This window comes from Coregonus clupeaformis, chromosome 18, assembly GCF_020615455.1.
Source record: "Coregonus clupeaformis isolate EN_2021a chromosome 18, ASM2061545v1, whole genome shotgun sequence".
NCBI classification, from domain to species: Eukaryota; Metazoa; Chordata; class Actinopteri; order Salmoniformes; family Salmonidae; genus Coregonus; species Coregonus clupeaformis.
The window spans coordinates 21227061-21254348 of record NC_059209.1 but is presented as its reverse complement, the minus strand read 5'-3'; the positions used below and the strand labels follow the sequence as shown (position 1 = coordinate 21254348).

General features: G+C 42.2%; 1 protein-coding gene across 1 annotated transcript in view; it reads right to left on the bottom strand.

Annotated features, from left to right (window-relative positions):
- Positions 1 to 18821: 18821 nt before the first annotated feature.
- The window catches only part of LOC121551983 (proprotein convertase subtilisin/kexin type 5), a 63110-nt gene continuing 54643 nt past the window's right edge, over positions 18822 to 27288 (bottom strand). Inside the window, exon 21 of the mRNA XM_041864689.2 lies at positions 18822 to 19338. Coding sequence (XP_041720623.2) covers positions 19232 to 19338 — 107 coding nt within the window. The 3' untranslated portion in view covers positions 18822 to 19231. The remainder of the gene's footprint in view (positions 19339 to 27288) is intronic.

The window sequence follows — 27288 nt, the reverse complement described above, 5'->3', positions numbered from 1 at the left end:
ATGGATCTATCAACACTGGCACCACCGCAGCCACTCAAATGTCCAAAACATTGCTTTATACTAAGTAGTATGCTAGCGTAGATATTGGAGTCATACATACTCATTGGACTATCAGGCGCACAGTAACATGCCATTGCTATCTATGACCAACGCTGGATGAGAGACTAAGGTGAAATAGGGGTGTAGCGGCTTTACAGCAGAACAAAGTGGGGAAGGTGTTAAATGCAAGTGATGGGGCGTGAGCTGTGGCAGGTTTCAGGGCCCATGCATGGGATCAGTTTGGACATGTCTGCCACATATGATAAGAATTTCCGCTCTCTTTATCTCTCATTGACTTGTTTTAGCAGTGTCTCTGTGGTTTTCAATATGTCTCCCTCTCAAACATTTTATCTGTCTGTCTCAGTCTCACAGACAGTCAATCTCTCCTGGGAGTAATAAGGACAACAGACAAATACAAACAATAATCTGTCCTAGGTTGCAACACTCACTACCTAGTTCCAAACTACCTCTGGAAGCAACGTCAGCACAATAACTGTTCGTCGGGAGCTTCATGAAATGGGTTTCCATGACCGAGCAGCTGCACACAAGCCTAAGATCACCATGCGCAATGCCAAGAGTCAGCTTCACCATTTGGCAGTCCCACGGATGAATCGGAGTTTGGCGGATGCCAGGAGAACGCTACCTGCCCGAATGCATAGTGCCAACTGTAAAGTTTGGTGGAGGAGGAATAATGGTCTGGGGCAGTTTTTTCATGGTTTGGGCTAGAACCCTTAGTTCCAGTGAAGGGAAATCTTAACGCTACAGCATACAATGACATTCTAGATGATTCTGTGCTTCCAACTTTGTGGGAACATTTTTGGGAAAGCCCTTTCCTGTTTCAGCACTGCAATGCCCCCGTGCAACAAAGCGAGGTCCATACACAAATGGTTTGTCTAGATTGGTGTGGAAGAACTTGACTGGCCTGCACAGAGCCCTGACCTCAACCCCATCGAACACCTTTGGGAAGAATTGCAACGCCGACTGCGAGCCAGGCCTAATCGCTCAACATCAGTGCCCAACCTCACTAATGCTCTTGTGGCTGAATGGAAGCAAGTCCCTGCAGCAATGTTCCAACATCTAGTTTAAAGCCTTCCCTGAAGAGTGGAGGCTGTTATAGCAGTAAAGGCGGGACCAACTCCATATTAATGCCCATGATGAGCAGGTGTCCACATACTTTCAGTCATGTAGTGTATCTGGGGGATTATGGTTGAAAATAAACATAAGATCCCTTATGCACTGGTTTTCATGACTTTATAATATACACTTATAAGTATATAACGCATAATATATGCTAACAATTAACAGTAAGTGTATCATTAATGTACACTATACACAAGACATTGAGTTTTCAAAACATTAGGAACACCTTCTTAATATTGAGTTGCACCCACTTTTGCCTTCAGAACAGCCTCCATTCGTTGGGTCATGGACTCTACAAGGTGTCGAAAGCGTTCCAAAGGGATGTTGGCCCATGTTGACTCCAATGCTTTCCCAACGTTGTGTCAAATTGGCTGGATGTCCTTTGGGTGGTGTACCATTCTTGATACACATGAGAAACTGTTGAGTGTGAAAAACCAAGCAGCGTTGCAGTTCTTGACACACTCTACCATACCCTGTTCAAAGGCACTTTATTTGTCTTGCCCATTCACCCTCTGAATGGCACACATACACAATCAATGTCTCAATTGTCTCAAGGTTTAAAAATCGTTCTTAAACCCGTCTCCTCCCCTTCATCTACACTGATTGAAGTGGATTTAACAGGTGGAATCAATAAGGGATCATATCTTTCACCTGGTCAGTCTATGTCATGGAAAGAGTAGAGTGTTCCTAATGTTTTGTACACTCAGTGTATATGTGTATGTCTGTGTGGTGTGTGCATGAGTGAGTGCATGTGTGCTAAGGTGCATAGAATCAGAGCAGGTGGTCAGTCCAGTTCAAGTGTTCAGAAGTCTGATGGCTTGTAGATAGAAACTGTCTCTGAGCCTGTTGGTATCAAAAACCATGCTTCCGGTAAGGGAGAGAACAGCTCGTGGCTGGGGTGTGTGGGGTCCTTGATGATGCTCTGTGCCTTCCTCAGGCACCGTTTCGAGTAGATGTCTTGGATGGGTGGGAGCATGGTCCCAGTGATGTACTGGGCCGTCCTCACCACCTGCTGGAGGGCCTTGCAGTCGTGGACGGAGCAATTCCCGTACCAGGCCGTGATGTAACCGGTCAGAACGCTCTCGATGGTGCAGCAGTAGTATTTGGAGAGGACCCGGGGTGCCTTCTTCAGCCGCCTTTGGAAGTAAACGCTGTTGTGCCCTCTTGACAAGAGTTGTGGTGTTGTTGGTACATGACAAGTCCTCGGTGATGTGGATGCCGAGGAACTTAAAACTTGTGACTCTCTCTACTGCAGTTAGTTGGGCTTGATAAGGCGATGGCATAAAGTCAACACAGGCTTTACATTAAAGTCTAGTTAGCTCTTCTAACATCTGTGATCCAATCTGTTCATACATTCATAATAAGCTTTAATAATGCGTTTTAATAATGCTCCATGTAGCTTTATACAATGGGTGGATCTAATCCTGAATGCTGATTGGTTAAAACCGCGTTCCAGCCAGTGTCTATTTAAGCAATAAGGCCAGAGGGTGTGTGGTATATGGCCAATATACCATGGCTAAGGGCTGTTCTTAGGCACTACGCAACGCAGAGTTTATAATCCACAAATTACCACCGGTGCCAGATCTGACTGCCTACCATATCTGACTGACCATCGCGCAGATCTGCGTCACAAACATTTTGGAAGCTGATTCGCTGCTTCTCTCCCATAACTCCACCCTATAGTTACTGTTGCTACGATGAATCCACACGTACTAGGAGGTCAAGGGAGAAGGGGAGCCAGATCGGGCAAGGTGCTGCAAGCTAGCTAGCAGCTAAAATGATGGCTAGTACACGTAGCTAGCTAGCTATCTGGCTATGGTGAGAGGCAACTGTGCTCTGTTAACTAGCTAGCAACCCGTTTTTACTGTATAAATTACTTGATTGGTTTGTATTTATTTTACTTTTTAGAATAAAGAAGAATCAGTGGCTAGCTAGCTACATTAACAACAAGCCAAGGAAGACATCAACAAACTGTCTTAGATAAATGTATTTTTTGTCTTTTAATTTTACATTTGGAAGGTGCATTGAAACAATTAGCTAGCTAACTAGATAGCATGGTAATATATTTTCTATCACAGCCAGCTAGTAAGTTACAGTGAGGGAAAAATGTATTTGATCCCCTGCTGATTTTGTACGTTTGCCCACTGACAAAGAAATGATAAGTCTATAATTTTAATGGTAGGTTTATTTGAACCGTGAGAGACAGAATAACAACAAAAAAATCCAGAAAAACACATGTCAAAAATGTTATAAATTGATTTGCATTTTAATGAGGGAAATAAGTATTTGACCCCCTCGCGATCAGAAAGATTTCTGGCTCCCAGGTGTCTTTTATACAGGTAACGAGCTGAGATTAGGAGCACACTCTTAAAGGGAGTGCTCCTAATCTCAGCTTGTTACCTGTATAAAAGACAACCTGTCCACAGAAGCAATCAATCAATCAGATTCCAAACTCGCCACCATGGCCAAGACCAAAAAGCTCTCCAAGGATGTCAGGGACAAGATTGTAGACCTACACAAGGCTGGAATGGGCTACAAGACCATCACCAAGCAGCTTGGTGAGAAGGTGACAACAGTTGGTGCGATTATTCGCAAATGGAAGAAACACAAAAGAACTGTCAATCTCCCTCGGCCTGGGGCTCCATGCAAGATCTCACCTCGTGGAGTTGCAATTATCACGAGAACGGTGAGGAATCAGCCCAGAACTACACGGGAGGATCTTGTCAATGATCTCAAGGCAGCTGGGACCATAGTCACCAAGAAAACAATTGGTAACACACTACGCCTTGAAGGACTGAAATCCTGCAGTGCCCGCATGGTCCCCCTGCTCAAGAAAGCACATATACAGGGCCGTCTGAAGTTTGCCAATGAACTTCTGAATGATTCAGAGGAGAACTGGGTGAAAGTGTTGTGGTCAGATGAGACCAAAATCGAGCTCTTTGGCATCAACTCAACTCGCCGCGTTAGGAGGAGGAGGAATACTGCCTATGACCCCAAGAACACCATCCCCACCGTCAAACATGGAGGTGGAAACATTATGCTTTGGGGGTGTTTTTCTGCTAAGGGGACAAGACAACTTCACCGCATCAAAGGGACGATGGACGGGGCCATGTACCGTCAAATCTTGGGTGAGAACCTCCTTCCCTCAGCCAGGGCATTGAAAATGGGTCGTGGATGGGTATTCCAGCATGACAATGACCCAAAACACACGGCCAAGGCAACAAAGGAGTGGCTCAAGAAGAAGCACATTAAGGTCCTGGAGTGGCCTAGCCAGTCTCCAGACCTTAATCCCAAAGAAAATCTGTGGAGGGAGCTGAAGGTTCGAGTTGTCAAACGTCAGCCTCGAAACCTTAATGACTTGGAGAAGATCTGCAAAGAGGAGTGGGACAAAATCCCTCCTGAGATGTGTGCAAACCTGGTGGCCAACTACAAGAAATGTCTGACCTCTGTGATTGCCAACAAGGGTTTTGCCACCAAGTACTAAGTCATGTTTTGCAGAGGGGTCAAATACTTATTTCCCTCATTAAAATGCAAATCAATTTGTAACATTTTTTAGATGTGTTTTTCTGGATTTTTTTGTTGTTATTCTGTCTCTCACTGTTCAAATAAACCTACCATTAAAATTATAGACTGATCATGTCTTTGTCAGTGGGCAAACGTACAAAATCAGCAGGGGATCAAATACTTTTTTCCCTCACAGTATGATGCACTGAAGTTACTAGAGGGTATTACTATGGTATGTGGGTATTCAAGAGCAAGGGCTTTATCTGAAAGCATGTCATCATGCTATATATTGTACATACAATATAACATTTTGTTTTACATTTGTTTATTTTTTTGGGCCCAGCTCTCACATTGTCCGACTGTCTGCCTGTCTGTCTTTCTGTCCGTCTGTTTAGGAGTTTCAGAAGTGGATGGAGAAGAGTGGTGGCAGACAACACTGGGGGGCATGTTCACTGAGCAATGAGCACATGTAGGAGCTCAGCCTCATGAAGTTAATCTATAACAGCTGATACACTGTAAGTATCCCATATTAGGTACTAATGCTTGGATGGATAGATAGGATGTGGAGGGGTTCCAAGCATACATGTAGATACTGTACTGCCCTCAAACTCAACTCTGGACCTCGAAGCCAGTTCCACTGCTTTTTTTCATTGTTCCCCTCTAATCAGGGACTGATTTAGACCTGGGACACCAGGTGGGTGCAATTAATTATCAGGTAGAACAGAAAACCAGCAGGCTCCAGACCTCGTAGGGTAAGAGTTGCGTAACCCTGCTGTACTGTATCTAACTCTATGGTTCCAAGTCATTACTTGGCACTGATTGTGCAACCCAAAGACACATCATTTCACACACTGTGAACAGACCGTGTGTGAAGTACCCTTTCTCCTCATAGGCAGTACTCAAATGAGTTGGACTTACAAGTCATGTTGTTGAGTTGCGTCCCGATTATCTTCCCTTCTCCCAAAGTGTGCACTTCTATACTTTTTTTTGTTGCATGGATTTAGCATTGGAAACTCCCTCCTTCCAATGCTTACACCAATCCTATGCTTTTAAATTCATAAGGAGTTTGCAAGTGCAAGGCTCAGACACAGCAGTAGAGTTTGCTGGCCCAGAGTACTTAGCACCTCTGAACGTAATTTGCGAACCGAGTGTGCACCAATTTTACATGTAGAATCACGTCAGACGTCTACAGCGGGTAGTCCCTAAAACACAGTGCGCTGAACGATCGCAGACAAACGCTAGGGCCACATTCGGTGCGATGTGTGCGATCCTTTAGGGAGAAGGGTGGAGAATTGGGCATAGCCCTCATGTGCTCTCTCAACCACCTCTGCGCCTTGTACTGCAGGCCACAGTGATCTTACAACATAAGGGGTACTCTACAGCATGAATTAAAATTGAATTATATTCATATTGTAGTCCCATCCTCCCCCACTGAGTTCTTGTGTGACATTTTATTTGTTGCAAGTCTAGCTTTTGTTTACATACCAGTAAATATTGTAAATTGTCAACAGTGGGAACAATAACAGATACTCTGAAAGGGGGCTGATCTATGGTTTGGACTGGAATGTCTGATTCAGTCTAATTTTCCTGTTGTTATATTCGAAGGCTACAAAAGTAATTTTGAGAAGAAAAGCCTTTCTATATAAGTTAATTTGCTCCAGACCACACAGTGTGCCTTTCAGCTAATCTATTTTGTGGTCCAACCCTCAGGAAACTATGAGAAGGTAGTGGTTCAGCTGACCAATGGCATTGCAACCCCAGCAGCTCCTCCAACAGACGCTGTCCCCTCCGGTCTTCCAGATGCTGCTTACCAAGCTGCTCACCATCAGACAGGTGAGGATGCTCTCCCATAGGAAGGAAGGGCTGGAGTGGCACCAAAATGGCTGAAAAATGCATTGGTGTTGTGGTTCCCTCCCCTCTGTTCCAATGGTATGCACTTGGTTACTCCCCTTCATGGACTTAAGAGCAATGGATTGGTACAACCATGGTTGGAGACAGTTCCACCATATTCCTTACACCACCAGTCAATTCCCTTTAAGCCCATGAGGGTGATTGTGTGAGAGCTTACTTCGACTTAAAGGCGCTGCATGGTCAATCCGATGTCTGCATTTCGGTAATATGACCTCTGCAGAAGTCAGGGCATTCATACTTCTTATGCTTCGCCGAGCAGCACAGAGCTGTTGTGAAGGAAGTTGTCAAGGAAGTGAGTTTGTGTTTAGACAGGACCTCCTGCCCTCACCTACCGTCAACCAATCATGTCAATTTGGAGCTATACGGAGCCCTCTGCATTGTTACAAAATGTGTGAGGCGCACGGTGATGCGATACAGAGATCAATTTGGCCTCTGCGTGCCTCCAGAGGCTCCGCAATTGCGTAACACCATCCATACGTCGCCTCCGACCACATTTTTGGATCAAGCATAAATTGGCTCTTAGGGGTAAATGGTAAGTTTGTGTCCTGATTGTCCACCCTTCTCCCAAAGAGTGCACTGTCATGGATTTTACAACAATGGAAACTCCCTCTATAGCCAATGACTACACCAATCCAATGTTTGTAAATCTATGGCGGGGAGAAGGGTGGTGAATATCCCGTATATTTGACTAATAAAACTTTAAACTCATTCACCCTTCATTTGCCCTTGACCACCTTAGTGCATTAGACTGACCTCTTCTGGAATAGATGTGGCAATAGTATTTAGTCTAGTTCAGTGTTCCTCATGCTTGGTCCTAATGGGCAACAGTGTACTAATTGTGCTATAACTACTCAATAAGACCATACTTGGGTACATTTTGTGAATTAATGGTTGGAGCGTACAGTTATCGTGAACAATAAACAAGTTGGGTATTTGAATTGTGACTAGTGCAATTGCCATGAGTTGTACATTGATCATCTGTTTTAGGTTTCCACACATAATTTGTACTCCTTTTTCACAGGTGGTTCCGGCTGATGACCTGTCTCCATAGCGGAGAGAAAATTAGGAATATCACTTTGTTTCCAATACTACTACTAATGTTTCTAACTGTATTGATGAGGAATATCACTTTGTTTCCAATACTACTACTAATGTTTCGAACTGTATTCATGAGGAAGAAGAGTCTGGACTTATCCATTGTTACTATACTGTGTTCAGTCAAATTTACAGTGCCACTTTGTTACCAGAAACTAGTCACATGTTCAATAAGGTATTATGCAAAGAGAATTACAATACAAAAATGTTCATGCTCTTCAGTGAAGTTCTGCCCATCATATGTTGGATACCATTATTAAGGAAACCGAGTTAAACACTTTGTGTAAATTGTAACATGTTTCTTGAACTCCAGTGATTCTAAGGACAATAATAACTGTTACCTGTAAGTCAATGTCTCTATCACAGGTCACTAATAAAATAATTTGTTAATTGTGCAGACTGATTGCTATGGCATGGGCATGACAAGTCAGTTAACTAATTAAACACTGTTATTGGCTATTATGCCTCTCAATTTCCAGTCGACATTACCAAAGAAGTCAAATATGCAGTATAGCTATACCGATGGCTAGCAGCTTTGACAGTATTGAGTCAAGCAACAGCTTTACTGTTTCAGAAAATATGGTGTCAGTGCTGGAGGGGCAGAGCAGGAAGGTGGGCTTTCTATCTCCTGATACCCTGATGAAGCACACTGGCAGAGATGACAACCAGAAGTATTTGTAAATACTGTCTCACCAAGGAGGAACTCAAAGACTGTAAAGGCCACTTGAAAGGGGTCCTTCTCCCTCTCTCTCACACACAGTCACTGTGTGCCAAAAATTAAGTATTTTAATGTGTTCGACCACAATGATTGCAGTAGGTTTTGTCCAACTACTCATCCCTTAAAATGTTGACAAATACAACTTGATACTTGCCTTATGTGTTTAGAGAAGGTTGTAAATGCCTTTGGTTATGTTGCACTGCAGCTATCTAGCTAAATTACCACACAACTTGCTAGCTAGCTTATTAGCCTGGTAACTAACAGAGCAAGGTGCTGGAGATATTCGTTCAGAATACAATCAACACGTCTATCTAACTTCTGGAATTAGCAATCAAATTTTTATACAGTAACAAACGAGTTAGCTAGCTATATAGCCATGGAATTAGCTTCTAGCTTGTTAGCTAACGTTAGCATGCAGCACCTTGCCAGGTCACCCCTTCTCCCGCGAACTGCTGGCACACATTGGCTGGTCGTACATACAGTAACTACGGGGCGGAGTTATGAGAGAGAAGCAGCCAATCAGCTTCCAAATGTGTTGTTTGTGATGCAGATCGGCGCGACGTTCAGTCAGATTCAGTAGGCCGTCAGATCAGAGATATTCGAGAAACCTGTCTATTTTCCTCTAAGTGCATAATGTCACGATTCCAAAGCATTATGATATTACAGAGAACAAGTTAATTATCTCACATCTCAGAAAAGAGTTGTAATGTTGTACTTCTTGTTGACAAAATTCATGCAAATGTTGAGTTTTTGAGCTAGTGCCCAATTGAGCCACACAGTGGACGCGTCATAATAACCATAAAACCTAGCGGTCAAACACAGAAATGGTTCCAGTTGTTTTTTCAACATTAATTTTATCCATTGTGGATTTTAGAAACACTTCATATAAGGGCTGTGTTTCGTGTAGGCTTACCCTGACGTGTCGTTGTAAATCTCCCTCAGACAAGGTGACTTTTATCAATATATTCGGCTCTATTTCCTCTCAGATTTCGAAAATGCTAATTAGCATCAAAGTAGATATCATGCAAGACTACATATCCCTGCAGGCTCCTGCACGTAATCTCTAGCTGACACCTTTGCTGTCAGCTAGCTAGCTACCTTGATCCAAAACTAAAGATATATTGAACGATTGAATTTACTTTTCCATATTTTATTTAACTAATATTTGTTGTCTTATTTATTAAGGCCTTGTGTCTTGTACAGAATACTATCCTAGTAACAGTCAGATATTTATAATGTGCCATGAATACTAGGCTAGTTATTTGCAAAGAAGCTGTATAGCTAGCTAGCTACCTACCTAGATGATATTAGCAACATACGCTTATTTTACCAGATCCTCTTCTCCTTCAGCTGGTAGAGGCTTTTATTTAATCCCTTATAATTTCTGTCAACTACACTGAACAAAAATATAAAACGCAACATGCAACAATTTCAAAGATTTTACTAAGTTACAGTTCATATAAGGAAATCAGTCAATTGAAATAAATTCAGTAGGCCCAAATCTATGGATTTCACATGACTGGGAATACAGTTATTCATCTATTGGTTACATATGCCTTTAAAGAAAGGTAGGGTCATGGATCAGGAATCCAGTCAGTATCTGGTGTGACCACCATTTTCCTCATGCAGCGCAACATCTCCTTCGCATGGAGTTGATCAGGCTGTTGATTGTGGCCTGGGGAATGTTGTCCCACTCCTCTTCAATGGCTGTGCGAAGTTGCTGGATATTGGCAGGAACTGGAACACACGGTCGTACAATTAAATCCAGAGCATCCCAAACATGCTCAATGAGAGACATGTCTGGTGAGTATGCAGGCCATGGAAGAACTGGGACATTTTCAGCTTCCAGGAATTGTGTACAAATCCTTGCGACATGGGGCTGTGCATTATCATGCTGAAACATGAGGTGATGGCGGCGAATGAATGGCATGACAATGGGCCTCAGGATCTCGTCACGGTATCTCTGTGCATTCAAATTGCCATCAATAAAATGCAATTGTGTTCGTTGTCCGTAGCTTATGCTTGCCCATACCATAACCCCAACGCCACCATGGGGCACTCTGTTCACAACGTTGACATCAGCAAACCACTTGCCCACACGAGGCCATCTGCCATCTGCCCGGTACAGTTGAAACCGGGATTCATTCGTGTAGAGCACACTTCTCCAGTGTGCCAGTGGCCATCGAAGGTGAGCATTTGCCCACTGAAGTCAGTTACGACGCCGAACTGCAGTCAGGTCAAGACCCTAGTGAGGACGGCGAGCACGCAGATGAGCTTCCCTGAGACGGTTTCTGACAGTTTGTGCAGAAATTCTTGAGTTGTGCAAACCCACAGTTTCATCAGCTGTCCGGGTGGCTGGTCTCAGACGATCCCGCAGGTGAAGAAGCCGGATGTGGAGGTCCTGGGCTGGCGTGGTTACACGTGGTCTGCGTTTGTGAGGTCAGTTGGACGTACTGACAAATTCTCTAAAACAAAGTTGGAGGCAGCTTATGGTAGAGAAATTAACATTCAATTCTCTGGCAACAGCTCTGGTGGACAGTCCTGCGGTCAGCATGCCAGTTGCACGCTACCTCAAAACTTGAGACATCTGTGGCATTGTGTTGTGTGACAAAACTTCACATTTTAGAGTGGCCTTTTATTGTCCCCAGCACAATGTGCATCTGTGTAATGATCATGATGTTTAATCAGCTTCTTGATATGCCACACCTGTCAGGTGGATGGATGATCTTGGCAAAGGATAAATGCTCACTAACAGGGATGTAAACAAATTTGTGCACAAAAGTTGAGAGAAATAAGCTTTTTGGGATTTTTTATTTCAGCTCATGAAACATGGGACCAACACTTTACATGTTGCGTTTATATTTTTGAGCAGTGTATATGAACAAGGTGAAATATATTTCCATCATGGTGTCAGAATTCACTGCTGTATTAAAGCAATTCAGAACTAACTTTTTGACATATTCTGTTGCAGATTCAAAGCCAGATTAACTCATTGCTGAGATTATCCATAATCATGAATGAATAAGCATATTTATTTGACAAGAATGCACCTAGTCACCCATCAATCACCTGAACTCCAACAATTACATTGTTTTAAAGAAATCAAAATAGTAAACAATATATATAAATATATATATGCCTTTTATACATAACATAACAAACTCAGCAAAAAAAGAAACGTCCCTTTTTCAGGACCCTGTCTTTCAAAGATAATTCGGAAAAATCCAAATAACTTCACAGATCTTCATTGTAAAGGGTTTAAACACTGTTTCCCATGCTTGTTCAATGAACCATAAACAATTAATGAACATGCACCTGTGGAACGGTCGTTAAGACACTAACAGCTTACAGATGGTAGGCAATTAAGGTCACAGTTATGAAAACCTAGGACACTAAATAGGCCTTTCTACTGACTCTGAAAAACACCAAAAGAAAGATGCCCAGGGTCCCTGCTCATCTGCATGAACGTCCCTTAGGCATGCTGCAAGGAGGCATGAGGACTGAAGATGTGGCCAGGGCAATAAATTGCAATGTCCGTACTACTGTGAGACGCCTAAGACAGAGCTACAGGGAGACAGGACGGACAGCTGATCGTCCTCGCAGTGGCCACGTGTAACAACACCTGCACAGGATCGGTACATCCGAACATCACACCTGCGAGACAGGTACAGGATGGCAACAACAACTGCCCGAGTTACACCAGGAACGCACAATCCCTCCATCAGTGCTCAGACTGTCCGCAATAGGCTGAGAGAGGCTGGACTGAGGGCTTGTAGGCCTGTTGTAAGGCAGGTCCTCACCAGACATCACTGGCAACAACGTTGCCTATGGGCACAAACCCACCATCGCTGTACCAGACAGGACTGGCAAAAAGTGCTCTTCACTGACGAGTCACGATTTTGTTTCACCAGGGGGGATGGTCGGATTCACATTTATCGTCGAAGGAATGAGCATTACACCGAGGCCTGTACTCTGGAGCGGGATCGATTTGGAGGTGGAGGGTCCGTCATGGTCTGGGGCGGTGTGTCACAGCATCATCGGACTGAGCTTGTTGTCATTGCAGGCAATCTCAACGCTGTGCGTTACAGGGAAGACATCCTCCTCCCTCATGTGGTACCCTTCCTGCAGGCTCATCCTGACATGACCCTCCAGCATGACAATGCCACCAGCCATGCTGCTCGTTCTGTGCGTGATTTCCTGCAAGACAGGAATGTCAGTGTTCTGCCATGGCCAGCGAAGAGGCCGGATCTCAATCCCATTGAGCACGTCTGGGACCTGTTGGATCGGAGGGTGAGGGCTAGGGCCATTCCCCCCAGAAATGTCCGGGAACTTGCAGGTGCCTTGGTGGAAGAGTGGGGTAACAAGAACTGGCAAATCTGGTGCAGTCCATGAGGAGGAGATGCACTGCAGTACTTAATGCAGTTGGTGGCCACACAAGATACTGACTGTTACTTTTGATTTTGACCACTCCTTTGTTCAGGGACACTTTATTCCATTTCTGTTAGTCACATGTCTGTGGAACTTGTTCAGTTTATGTCTCAGTTGTTGAATCTTGTTATGTTCATACAAATATTTACACGTTAAGTTTGCTGAAAATAAACGCAGTTGACAGTGAGAGGACGTTTCTTTTTTTGCTGAGTTTATAAACATCTGAATTTAAGTCAACATTAAATAATTTATTCAACAAGTTCAACTTCAACTTGAGAATGGTGCATGCATTATATATCAATACTCCCTCCCACCCGTACCCATAGTACAGAATAATGACTTAAACTGGTGGACAGCTCCAGATCTGAATGGCAGGAGTGTGTATAAGCTTCTGTTCCAGCCCAGCTCTAACACCAGACAAAACCCTTCACACCCTCCTGCTCTTCATGACTTACTGCAATGACTGAAATAGACCAAAGCAGGAGAATAGTGTTCCAGGTTGAAACAGCTGACCTAGTTGAGAGATGATAAGACTCAGGCACACCCATTGGTTCTGGAATAGAGAAGATGCGAATAAGGTTTGCAATTTGGCATCAACAACATGACAGTAATTCTACCTCAAAAACAAACGTGTGAATACCAATTCATTTAAAACCCACCAAAGCAGGTAGGACTAAAGAAGGTTACATACCCTGCCTGCTAGCTATACTAATGATCTGCTGTCCAGAGGGTAACAGCAAACATTAAGTGCATTCGGAAAGTATTCAGACCCCTTGACTTTTTCTACATTTTGTTACATTACAGCCTTATTCTAAAATTGATCAAATAAATGTTTTTCCTCATCTACACACAATACCCCATAATGACAAAGCAAAAACAGGTTTTTGCATATGTATTACAAATAAAAAACTGAAATACCTTATTTACATAATTATTCAGACCCTTTACTCTGACCTCTGTGATTGCCAACAAGGTTTTTGCCACCAATTCATAATATTTTTTACGTGTTTTTCTGGATTTTTTTGTTGTTATTCTGTCTCTCACTGTTCAAATAAACCTACCATTAAAATTATAGACTGATCATTTCTTTGTCAGTGGGCAAACGTACAAAATCAGCAGGGGATCAAATACTTTTTTCCCTCACTGTATATATATAACATTTACATATATAACATTTACATAAGTATTCAGACCCTTTACTCAGTACTTCGTTGAAGCACCTTTGGCAACGATTACAGCCTCGAGTCCTCTTGGGTATGACGCTACAAGCTTGGCACACCTGTATTTGGGGAGTTTCTGCCATTCTTCTCTGCAGATCCTCTCAAGCTCTGTCAGGTTGGATGGGGAGCGTCGCTGCACAGCTATTTTCAGGTCTCTCCAGAGATGTTCGATCGGGTTCAAGTCCGGGCTATGGCTGGGCCACTCAAGGACATTCACAGACTTGTCACGAAGCCACTCCTGCGTTGTCTTGGCTGTGTGCTTAGGGTCGTTGTCCTGTTGGAAGATGAACTATTTAATCCATTTTAGAATAAGGCTGTAACATAACAAAATGTGGAAAAATTCAAGGGGTCTGAATACTTTCCGAATGTACTGTATCGATATTTTGCCGCGGTAAAGTAAGCACACTGTTGACACAAGAGAGGATGCTAATCAGTCCATCTCTGAAACCTGTCAAAAAGTCAAACTAAAATAATAAAACTAGCTAAGGTAGCTACAAGTCAAGTAGTACTTGAAGTAGGCTACTCACCTCTCACCCACAGACACAAACAAACATTATCAAGAATGCATAGCCCTAGCTTCACTATCTAAGTTAGCTAGCTAGTTAACTAGCAAGCTAGACTATGGTTTATAAAAGCCAAAGAAAGATGCACTTGTTTTTATGAATTTCTCATGCATTTAAATGGTTAGACAAATAGACGGCTAATGTTGCTAAATAGCTAACCATGAGCTAGCTAGTTAGATAACAGGCATTTTCAATTTAAAATTGGCTAAATTTAACCAACTTTAGCCAATTTATTAATTACAAAATGTAGCTACCATTAGATAGTTACTCCAGAGATTCTTACCTTTGCCTCGATTCGGCAGTCTCTTCCAGATCATCATGGCCCTGGTGAGTGACATGAAGCTTGAGACAGGCATTTGTAGTTCTGTATGATAGAAGCTAATTAGCATTTCATTTTTGGGGATAAATACAGGCAAATATATTGATAAAAGTCACCTTGTCCGAGAGAGATTTACATGGTTATCAAAACATCACGCCAGGGTAAGCCTACACGAAACACTACGGAAGTCCAGAGAGGACATATGAATATATATATATATATTATTTTTTTTACCTCATTATGTTGAGATCACAACTTATTTATCTCATGATCGCTACATAACAAAAGTTGTTTTGTAGAGATCACGAGATAATCAAAAGTACCACGCATCATCCATTCATACGTAAAAATGTATGCACGCATGACTGTAAGTCGCTTTGGATAAAAGCGTCTGCTAAATGGCATATAATTTTTATTATTTATTATTTTCATTTGTTTTGATGCACGATAACCACTTTATCAAGGAGCCCTGTGGCTGTATTGATTGCAATGCGGGGCATTTAAGCCCTGAACAATACCTGACAGGCAACCCTGTCTCCCAGGCTGCGTGCTGCCCAGAAGAACACAGCCAATCGCATGCAAGGAACAACGCAGCTAACTTGGCTAGTCTTGTGAGCTAGCTAGTTAGCTAAGTAGTCTTGTTAGCTGGTTGTTAGCTTGCGTAACTGATATGTGTATAATTATAAAGGGACACTTCATGTTTTGTCAATAATATATACATTTATAGTGGGTGAGCTCCATTCCTGACAGGCTGATCAGATTCAAGTCAGGATGATACCTTGTAGGTTGTTTCATAGGTAAAGCTCCTTGCAGGCAGATTAGCTAAAATCCAGAAAATCACATTGTATGATTTTTAAGTAATTAATTTGCATTTTATTGCATGACATAAGTATTTGATCACCTACCAACCAGTAAGAATTCCGTCTCTCACAGACCTGTTAGTTTTTCTTTAAGAAGCCCTCCAGATTCCGTCTCTCACAGTTGAAGTGTACCTATGATAAAAAATTACAGACCTCTACATGCTTTGTAAGTAGGAAAACCTGCAAAATTGGCAGTGTATCTCCCCACTGTAGACTGATGCATGTTATCCAGAGTGGGTGAGCTCTATTCCTGGCAGGCTGATCAGAGTCGCCTCTTCACTGTTGATGTTGAGACTGGTGTTTTGCGGGTACTATTTGATGAAGCTGCCAGTTGAGGACCTGTGAGGCGTCTGTTTCTCAAACTAGACACTCTAATGTATTTGTCTTCTTGCTCAGTTGTGCACCAGGGCCTCCCACTCCTCTTTCTATTCTGGTTACAGCCAGTTTGCGCTCTTCTGTGAAGGGAGTAGTACACAGCGTTGTACGAGATCTTCAGTTTCTTGGCAATTTCTCGCATGGAATAGCCTTCATTTCTCAGAACAAGAATAGACTGACGAGTTTCAAAAGAAAGTAATTTTTTCTGGCCATTTTGAGCCTGTAATCGAACCCACAATTGCTGATGCTCCAGATACTCAACTAGTCTCAAGAAGGCCAGTTTTATTGCTTCTTTAATTAGCACAACAGTTTTCAGCTGTGCTAACATAATTGCAAAAGGGTTTTCTAATGATCAATTAGCCTTTTAAAATGATAATCTTGGATTAGCAAACACAACGTGCCATTGGAACACAGGACTGATGGTTGCTGATAATGGGCCTCTGTACACCTGTGTAGATATTCCATTAAAAATCAGCCGTTTCCAGCTAAAATAGCCATTTACAACATTAACAATGTCTACACTGTATTTCTGATCAATTTGATGTTATTTTAAATGGACAAAAAAAAAACAAGGACATTTCTAAGTGACACCAAACTTTTGAACGGTAGTGTGAGGGAAAAATGAGGGAAAAATGTGAGGGAAAAATGTATTTGATCCCCTGCTGATTTTGTACGCTTGCCCACTGACAAAGAAATGATCAGTCTATAATTTTAATGGTAGGTTTATTTGAACAGTGAGAGACAGAATAACAACAAAAAAATCCAGAAAAACGCATGTCAAAAAAGTGTTTTGTGTATGGGTGGTCCCAGGGATCGAACCCACTACCCTGGCGTTACAAGCGCCGTGCTCTACCAGCTGAGCTACAGAGGACCACCTTCACAATAGCTCTGCTCTGCTAACCGCAAGAAGTATGAAAGCCGTGACGTCTTTGGAGGCTGCATCCCAATAAATGCTGTACAGCCACTTCAGACGTCGGATTGACAAAGCAGAGCCTCTTATGCTTGATCCGAAAATGTGGTCAGAGGCTCCGTATGGAGGGTGTGACGCAATTGCGAAGCCTCCAGAGGCATGCAGAGGCCAAATTGAGCTCCGTACCACATCGCGTGCGCCTCCCAAATTTTGTAACAATGCGGAGGGCTCTGTATAGCTCCATATAGCTCCGCATTGACATGATTGGTTGACGGTAGGTGGGGGCGGGAGGTCCTGTATAAACATAAACAACTTGCGTTCACAACAGCTCTGCGCTGCTCCACGAAGTGCAATAAGTATGAATGCCCTGACTTCTGCAGAGGCCGTATCACCGTAAATGCTACATGGCCAATGCAGACAACAGATTGACCATGCAGCGCCTTTAACTCTGCTGCTGCAATTTGACTTTCTGGCTGTTCTGTCCTCTCCACCACATTTACTGCTGCCTTCTTGTGCTCAACCTGCTCGCTTTTATTGCCTCCCTTTCGGAAGAAGTTCAGAATATCCATATTTGCTCTATGCTATACAGCAGACTGAGTGACAGGTCTTTTGCTAAATGATGACATTGAAATCTAACCGGTGCTGAAGGAATGTGGGCGGTCCACTGTCCACTGTGAAATCTTGAACAATCACAGCAGCTACCGCATCACTCCAGGGGCTTCTTGCAGTACTTGGTTTCCACTAGATAACACAGCCACAAAGTCATATTCCACAGCCACAAAGTCAGAATTGGCTAAAACAATTAGCGTTTTGGTCTTAATTCAAGGTTAGGGTTAGGCATAAGGTTAGCAGTGTGGTAAATGTTTAAAATCAGATTTTAAGAAGATAAATTGTAGAAATGGGCAAGAGTTTAGCCATAATTATAATTTTGTGGCTGTGTTAACTAATGACAACCCTACTACTGCCTACTGTATATTGTATTGTTTATTTTTGTCATAAAAATGTGTCTGTAAAACATTTGGCACGCATAGTTAGGCCCTAAAGCTTAGGCTTAGCCTATGCACTAATGCCAGATAGCCTAAAATAATGAAATAAAAACCTCGGTGTAACCTATAGATATAGATTGCACAAGAATGATACATGTATGGATTTTTTTAATGTATTGTTTTCTCTTTATTCAACCCACCCCTCCTCGCCCCGCCACCCAACCAACCTTCCATCCACACAGTATTTCATGACCCTAAACCCGCCCACCCGCAAATATAACCACGGGGACTGCTGGTTAAAAGTCAACCTGTGCATTACTAGGCTACTGCCCCTCAGACCTTTGTAACATTTGTTTCAATTTTGAAATGCGATCTCCACTGGCCCAGAGTCAGGACGAGACAGACAGCTTTTCTCTGAAGGGCAAAATCATGCATCAGCATAGTTTTTATCCAAAGACATGTCAATAGAATAACAGGTAAAATGAAATGAAATGCAGCTGTTTTGCTGTCTCTCCAGTTTCAGTTTGAACATGGAAGTGATTGTGTTAGCTGTGTAGTTGGCTAGCTAGCAAGAGAGAAGAGCCTGCAAAGCAACGTGCCAATAGAACGAACCTCAATGGAACGAACAACAAAATCAGCTTGGCTGGCAACGATTCCAATCGAACAAACGACCAGTAGGCTTGACTGGCAACCCTAGATTTGTGTCGGGACTACAGTATATTCTCGTGGAGGGATGAAATAGTAGCCTATGAATACATTTTTCAAAATAAAGATTTTATTGAATTGGTAACTCCGTTGTAGAAAAGCAATTGTGCCACGCCCTCTCGTGTAAAATTGCTTTAATGTATGCTTCATAATACAAAGTAAATGTAAATCGTTACGTTATATAGAATTCCAATAATATCAACATGAAAAGTATTTTTGGACATTATCATCATTCATCAAAACATTCGTTTTGTGATGCTGAACTTCCAAAGTTATGTTTAATCAAAGAACATGCTGTTCAGTCTCATCTCACAGACAAGACATTCAGTGTATCAAAAGGTGCTCCAAGGTCTAAACTTGTCCAATACAAGTCCATTGCTTTCGGTTTCAGTTGCAATTTTGTGACGTCTGCACTAATGAATATGACCCATTCTCTAATCCACTGCAGTGTGTCCATCTCACCTGCTGGATGGGCAGCTCATGCAGTCCTCCTTCTCAGGACCTGTGCACTTATAGCAGGTGGCGTAACACAGGTGGCATTTCCCATACCTGCTCAGGTACTCACCTGAAAACAGAGAGGGAGAATATACTTACACAACCCTACCTAGGACCTACTAGGACTCATCTCACACACCTGACACATACTCCACATCTGATTGCTTCCTAGAAGAGCACAAAACGTGTGCATTTCTAGACATCTTTGAAAAGCGAGTCAGGTAAATAGCTTTTTTTTTTTGTCTTAAAGGGGAAGTGCTGTATTTTGAGACAGGCTTGAATAAGCTAAGTAGCCAATAGGCAGAGGGTAGCATAACTTGTCTGATTCTCTGTAATAATGTTATGGGAATAATGATGCACTTTATTAAGAAAGAAAGAAAGAAAGAAAGAAAGAAAGAAAGAAAGAAAGAAAGAAAGAAAGAAAGAAAGAAAGAAAGAAAGAAAGAAAGAAAGAAAGAAAGAAAGAAAGAAAGAAAGAAAGAAAGAAAGAAAGAAAGAAAGAAAGAAAGAAAGAAAGAAAGAAAGAAAGAAAGAAAGAAAGAAAGAAAGAAAGAAAGAAAGAAAGAAAGAAAGAAAGAAAGAAAGAAAGAAAGAAAGAAAGAAAGAAAGAAAGAAAGAAAGAAAGAAAGAAAGAAAGAAAGAAAGAAAGAAAGAAAGAAAGAAAGAAAGAAAGAAAGAAAGAAAGAAAGAAAGAAAGAAAGAAAGAAAGAAAGAAAGAAAGAAAGAAAGAAAGAAAGAAAGAAAGAAAGAAAGAAAGAAAGAAAGAAAGAAAGAAAGAAAGAAAGAAAGAAAGAAAGAAAGAAAGAAAGAAAGAAAGAAAGAGAAAGAAAGAAAGAAAGAAAGAAAGAAAGAAAGAAAGAAAGAAAGAAAGAAAGAAAGAAAGAAAGAAAGAAAGAAAGAAAGAAAGAAAGAAAGAAAGAAAGAAAGAAAGAAAGAAAGAAAGAAAGAAAGAAAGAAAGAAAGAAAGAAAGAAAGAAAGAAAGAAAGAAAGAAAGAAAGAAAGAAAGAAAGAAAGAAAGAAAGAAAGAAAGAAAGAAAGAAAGAAAGAAAGAAAGAAAGAAAGAAAGAAAGAAAGAAAGAAAGAAAGAAAGAAAGAAAGAAAGAAAGAAAGAAAGAAAGAAAGAAAGAAAGAAAGAAAGAAAGAAAGAAAGAAAGAAAGAAAGAAAGAAAGAAAGAAAGAAAGAAAGAAAGAAAGAAAGAAAGAAAGAAAGAAAGAAAGAAAGAAAGAAAGAAAGAAAGAAAGAAAGAAAGAAAGAAAGAAAGAAAGAAAGAAAGAAAGAAAGAAAGAAAGAAAGAAAGAAAGAAAGAAAGAAAGAAAGAAAGAAAGAAAGAAAGAAAGAAAGAAAGAAAGAAAGAAAGAAAGAAAGAGAAAGAAAGAAAGAAAGAAAGAAAGAAAGAAAGAAAGAAAGAAGAAGAAAGAAAGAAAGAAAGAAAGAAAGAAAGAAAGAAAGAAAGAAAGAAAGAAAGAAAGAAAGAAAGAGAAAGAAAGAAAGAAAGAAAGAAAGAAAGAAAGAAAGAAAGAAAGAAAGAAAGAAAGAAAGAAAGAAAGAAAGAAAGAAAGAAAGAAAGAAAGAAAGAAAGAAAGAAAGAAAGAAAGAAAGAAAGAAAGAAAGAAAGAAAGAAAGAACCCCTTGACTTTTTCCACATTTTGTTCCGTTACAGCCTTATTCTAAAATGGATTAAATAAAAAAATATTCTCATCAATCTACACACAATACCCAATAATGACAAAGCGAAAACAGATTTTTAGAAATGTTTGCAAATGTATAAACAAAAAAAACAGAAAAACCTTATTTACATAAGTATTCAGACCCTTTGTTATGAGACTCGAAATTGAGCGCAGGTGCATCCTGTTTCCATTGATCATCCTTGAGATGTTTGAACAACTTGATGGAGTCACTGTGGTAAATTCAATTGATTGGACATGATTTGGAAAGAACATATATAAAAGACAGTTGACAGTGCATGTAGAGCAAAAAAGCCATGAGGTAAAGGAATTGTCGCAGAGCTCCGAGACAGGATTGTGATCTAAATGGAAGAAATTTGAACCACCAAGCACTTCTAGAGGCATCCGGCCAAACTGAGCAATCGGGGAGAAGGGCTTGGTCAGGAGGTGACCAAGAACCCGATGGTCACTCTGAATGAGCTCCAGAGTTCCTCATGGAGATGGGAGAGCCTTCCAGAAGGAAACCATCTCTGCAGCACCCACCATTCAGGCTTATCGTAGAGTGGCCAGACGGACTCACTACTCAGTAAAAGGACATGACAGCCTGCTTGGAGTTTGCCAAAAGGCACCTAAAAGACCAGACCATGATAAACAAGATTTTCTGGTCTGATAAAACCAAGATGAACCTTGGCTGAATGCCAAGCGCCACAGAAATGGAATCTACGGTGAAGCATGGGGTGGCAGCATCAGTGGGATGTTTTTAGTGGCAGGACCGTAGGATAAAACAGCAGCTCTGGTAAGAAAGGGGTGGCAGTCTATGTATATTTGTAAACAATAGCAGCTGCACGAATTAAGGAAGTCTCAAGGTTTGCTTGCCTGAGGTACAGTATTATGACAAGCTGTAGACCAGCACTATCTACCAAGAGAGTTTATATATATTCTTGGAGCTGTCTATTTACACCACAAACCGAATGAGGACTAAGACCGGACTCAATGAACGTATAGCCACTAAGCAAACAGAAAAATGCTCATCCAGAGGCGAGGCCCTAGTGGCCGGGGACTTTAATGCAGGGAAACTAAATCAGTTTTACCTCATTTCTACCAGATGTTAATGTGCAACCAGAAGGAAAACACTCTAGACCACTTACTCCACACACAGAGACGCGTACAAAGCCCCCCCCTCCATTTGGAAAAATCTGACCATAAACCATCCTCCCGATTATGCTTAACAAAAATAAAGCAGGAAGCACCAGAGACTGGTCAATAAACAAGTGGTCAGATGAAGCAGATGCTAAGCTAAGGACTTTTTTGTAGCACAGACTGGAAAGTTCGGGATTTCTGATGGATTGAGGAGTACACCACATCAGTCACTGGTTATAATAAGTGCATCGACGACCGCCTCACAGTGACTGTACGAAATGGGGAAAAAAGTATTTAGTCAGCCACCAATTGTGCAAGTTACCACTTAAAAAGATGAGAGAGGCCTGTAATTTTCATCATAGGTACACGCCAACTATGACAGACAAATTGAGAAGAAAAAATCCAGAAAATCACATTGTAGGATTTTTAATGAATTTATTTGAAATTATGGTGGAAAATAATATTTGGTCACCTACAAACAAGAAGATTTTGGTCTCACAGACCTGTAACTTCTTCTTTAAGAGTCTTGTCCTCCACTGCTACCTGGATTAATGGCACCTGTTTGAACTTGTTATCAGTATAAAAGACACCTGTCCACAACCCTCAAACAGTCACACTCCAAACTCCACTATGGCTAAGACCAAAGAGCTGTAAAGGACACCAGAAACAAAATTGTAGACCTGCACCAGGCTGGGAAGACTGAATCTGCAATAGGTAAGCAGCTTGGTTTGAAGAAATCAACTGTGGGAGCAATTATTAGGAAATGGAAGACATACAAGACCACTGATAATCTCCCTCGATCTGGGGCTCCACGCAAGATCTCACCCCGTAGAGTCAAAATGATCACAAGAACGGTGAGCAAAAATCCCAGAACCACACAGGGGGACCTAGTGAATGACCTGCAGAGAGCTGGGACCAAAGTAACAAAGCCTACCATCAGTAACACACTACGCCGCCAGGGACTCAAATCCTGCAGTGCCAGACGTGTCCCCCTGCTTAAGCCAGTACATGTCCAGGCCCGTCTGAAGTTTGCTAGAGTGCATTTGGATGATCCAGAAGAGGATTGGGAGAATGTCATATGGTCAGATGAAACCAAAATATAACTTTTTGGTAAAAAAACTCAACTCGTCGTGTTTGGAGGACAACGAATGCTGAGTTGAACACCATACCTACTGTGAAGCATGGGGGTGGAAAGATCATGCTTTGGGGCTGTTTTTCTGCAAAGGGACCAGGACGACTGATCTGTGTAAAGGAAAGAATGAATGGGGCCATGTATCGTGAGATTTTGAGTGAAAACCTCCTTCCATCAGCAAGGGCATTGAAGATGAAACGTGGCTGGGTCTTTCAGCATGACAATGATCCCAAACACACCGCCCGGGCAACGAAGGAGTGGCTTCGTGAAGAAGCATTTCAAGGTCCTGGAGTGGCCTAGCCAGTCTCCAGATCTCAACCCCATAGAAAATCTTTGGAGGGAGTTGAAAGTCTGTGTTGCCCAGCGACAGCCCCAAAACATCACTGCTCTAGAGGAGATCTGCATGGAGGAATGGGCCAAAATACCAGCAACAGTGTGTGAAAACCTCTGGGAAGACTTACAGAAAACGTTGACCTGTGTCATTGCCAACAAAGGGTATATAACAAAGTATTGAGAAACTTTTGTTATTGACCAAATACTTATTTTCCACCATAATTTACAAATAAATTCATTAAAAATCCTACAATGTGATTTTCTGGATTTTTTTTCCTCATTTTGTCTGTCATAGTTGACTTGTACATATGATGAAAATTACAGGCCTCTCTCATCTTTTTAAGTGGGAGAACTTGCACAATTGGTGGCTGACTAAATACTTTTTTCCCCCACTGTACATACCCAAACCAGAAGCCATGGATTACTTCCGCACTGAGCTAAAGAGTAGAGCTGCCGCTTTCAAGGAGCGGGACTCTAACCCGGAAGCTTATAAGAAATCCCGCTATGCCCTCCGACGAACCATCAAACAGGCAAAGCGTCAATACAGGACTAAGATCGAATCGTACTACACCGACTCCGACGCTTGTCGGATGTGGCAGGGCTTGCAAACTATTACAGACTACAAAGGGAAGCACAGCCGCGAGCTGCCCAGTGACATGAGCCTACCAGACGAGCTAAATTACTTATATGCTCGCTTCGAGGCAAGTAACACTGAAACATGCATGAGAGCATCAGCTGTTCTGGATGACTGTGTGATCACGCTCTCCGTAGCCGATGTGAGTAAGACCTTTAAACAGGTCAACATTCACGAGGCCGCAGGGCCAGACGAATTACAAGGACGTGTACGCCGAGCATGCGCTGACCAACTGGCTGTAATACCAACATGTTTCAAGCAGACCACCATAGTCCCTGTGCCCAAGAACACTAATGTAACCTGCCTAAATGACTACCGACCCGTAGCACTCACGTCTGTAGCCATGAAGTGCTTTGAAAGGCTGGTCATGTCTCACATTAACACCATTATCCCAGAAACCCTAGACCCACTCCAATTTGCATATCGCCCTAACAGATCCACAGATGATGCAATCTCTATTGCGCTCCACACTGCCCTTTCACACCTGGACAAAATGAACATGTATGTGAGAATGCTATTCATTGACATCCAACACCATAGTGCCCTCAAAGCTCATCACTAAGCTAAGGACCCTGGGACTAAACACCTCCCTCTGCAACTGGATCTTGACGGGCCGTCCCCAGGTGGTAAGGATAGGTAACAACACATCCGCCACGCTGATCCTGAACACGGGGGCCCCTCAGGGGTGCGTGCTCAGTCCCCTCCTGTCCTCCCTGTTCACTCATGACTGCATGGCCAGGCACGACTCCAACATCATCATTAAGTTTGCCAATGACACAACAGTGGTAGGCCTGATCACCAACAACGACGAGACAGCCTATAGGGAGGAGGTCAGAGACCTGGCCGTGTGGTGCCAGGACAACAACCTCTCCCTCAGCGTAATCAAGACAAAGGAGATGATTGTGGACTACAGTAAAAAGAAGAGGACAGAGCATGCCCCCATTCTCTTCGACGGGGCAGTAGTGGAGCAGGTTGAGAGCTTGAAGTTCCTTGGTGTCCACATCAAAAACAAACTAACATGATCCAAGCACACCAAGACAGTTGTGAAGAGGGCACTACAAAACCTATTCTCCCTAAGGAGACTGAAAAGATTTGGCATGGGTCCTCAGATCCTCAAAAGGTTCTACAGCTGCACCATTGAGAGCATCCTGACTGGTCGCATCACTGCCTGGTATGGCAACTGCTCGGCCTCCGACCGCAAGGCACTACAGAGGGTAGTGCGTACGGCCCAGTACATCACTATGGGCCAAGCTTCCTGCCATCCAGGACCTCTATACCAGGCGGTGTCAGAGGAAGGCCCTAAAAATTGTCAAAGACTCCAGCCACCCGAGTCATAGACTGTTCTCTCTGCTACCGCACGGCAAGCGGTACCGGAGCACAAAGTCTAGGTCCAAGAGGCTTCTAAACAGCTTCTACTCTCAAGCCATAAGACTGAACATCTAATCAAATGGCTACCCAGACTATTTGCATTGCCCCCCCACCCCTCTTTTACGCTGCTGCTACTCTCTGTTCATTATCTATGCATAGTCACTTTAATAACTCTACCTACATGTACATATTACCCCAATTACCTTGACTAACCGGTGCCCCCGCACATTGACTCGGTACCGGTACCCCCTGTATATAGCCTCGCTCTTGTTATTTCTACTGCTGCGCTTTAATTATTTGTTACTTTTATTTCATATTGTATTTTTGTGTGAATTTTTTGGGTATTCTTTCTTAAAACTGCATTGTTGGTTAAGGGCTTGTAAGTAAGCAGTTCACTGTAAGGTCTACCCCTGTTATATTCGGCGCATGCGACAAATAACACTTGATTTGATTTGATTTGCATCCCGTGTGTGGCCGTAATGCCTTCTAAAAACATACATTCCTTTTGTGGCCAGTGACCGCTGTGCCCTTGGGCTGAATATAATAATTATAATTCCCTTCTCCGGGCTGCGTGCCGAAGCACCTCTCACTCACATGGCTCTCAGTCACGTGATCGGGTCTTTCTCACAGGCTACAAGTGAAGACAAATACTTCAGGGATGCAACTGCGCTCGTCCTTATCAAATTCCGAGGCGCAAATTGAAGATATTGGAAGAAATTATTATCCAAACATAGTCTGGGACAGTTGTGGGATGCGCTAGATCCAAATTAATACAACCTCTAGCATCAAAAAACCTGTTTTAAGCAATGAGCCTGACGCAACAGATGAGAACGTTTAGCTTAAAATGTTGATAAATTATTAGGCTATTTCTTCACATTATAAGCACAGCAATGAGCACACGGCAGTAGGTTATAAGCGCAAATGTTCCTTTAGCAGGAAAACACCATTCTCAAAAGTGACCACAAATGCGATTATGCATGTATTGCTTTTATTATAAAAGGTATATTTTTATGGTGAAAGTTATCTTCCCCAAACTTGAAACTCACGTGCTGCGTATGTATGTCAGTCAATTAGGCTCTACACCCGTTGTAAAGTGGATTAATGTGCTTCATTTTAAAGAAGTTATTTGGCCACTTTAGTTGTGATACAAACCTTATCAAAACATATAGGCCTATGGGCTAGCCTACATGAGGTGTGCGACTATGATTTGAAAAAGTCACACAAAAAAAATGTGCGGTTTGCCTTGGGCATCATTCACAAGTGATAATATATAATTCACAAGTGATAGGCTAATATTGTCACCCATCACACTATTCTTGATTTAATCTTGTCTTTACATATACTAAATAATATATATGTGAGAAATTTGTTTTGATTTAGAATGGACCATTATCATGAACCTGTCTCGAAACCGGGGCAGCGGAAAAAAATACAGGTCATCTACGCACTTAAATAGCGAATGGAGGACGCTTTTCACGTGGTTCATTTTCATGCCAGTCAGGTAGGTTGTAAACAGAAGCAATGTGCTTAATATTAGGAAAGTTGAGAAATAAACATTGTAGGCCTAGCCTATTAAAAGCGGATGGGATCCTCCTCTTTTTAAGAGGCCATCACTCTGTTCTCACGCAATTGCAGCCTATAGAAATGTTGCACAACATGAGCTCTCATTAAGTGTTTGATTAGATTTTCGATGACACTTGCATTGATGTCAGAGTGATTAGAGGGACAATAGAGTGCTGAGTACCAG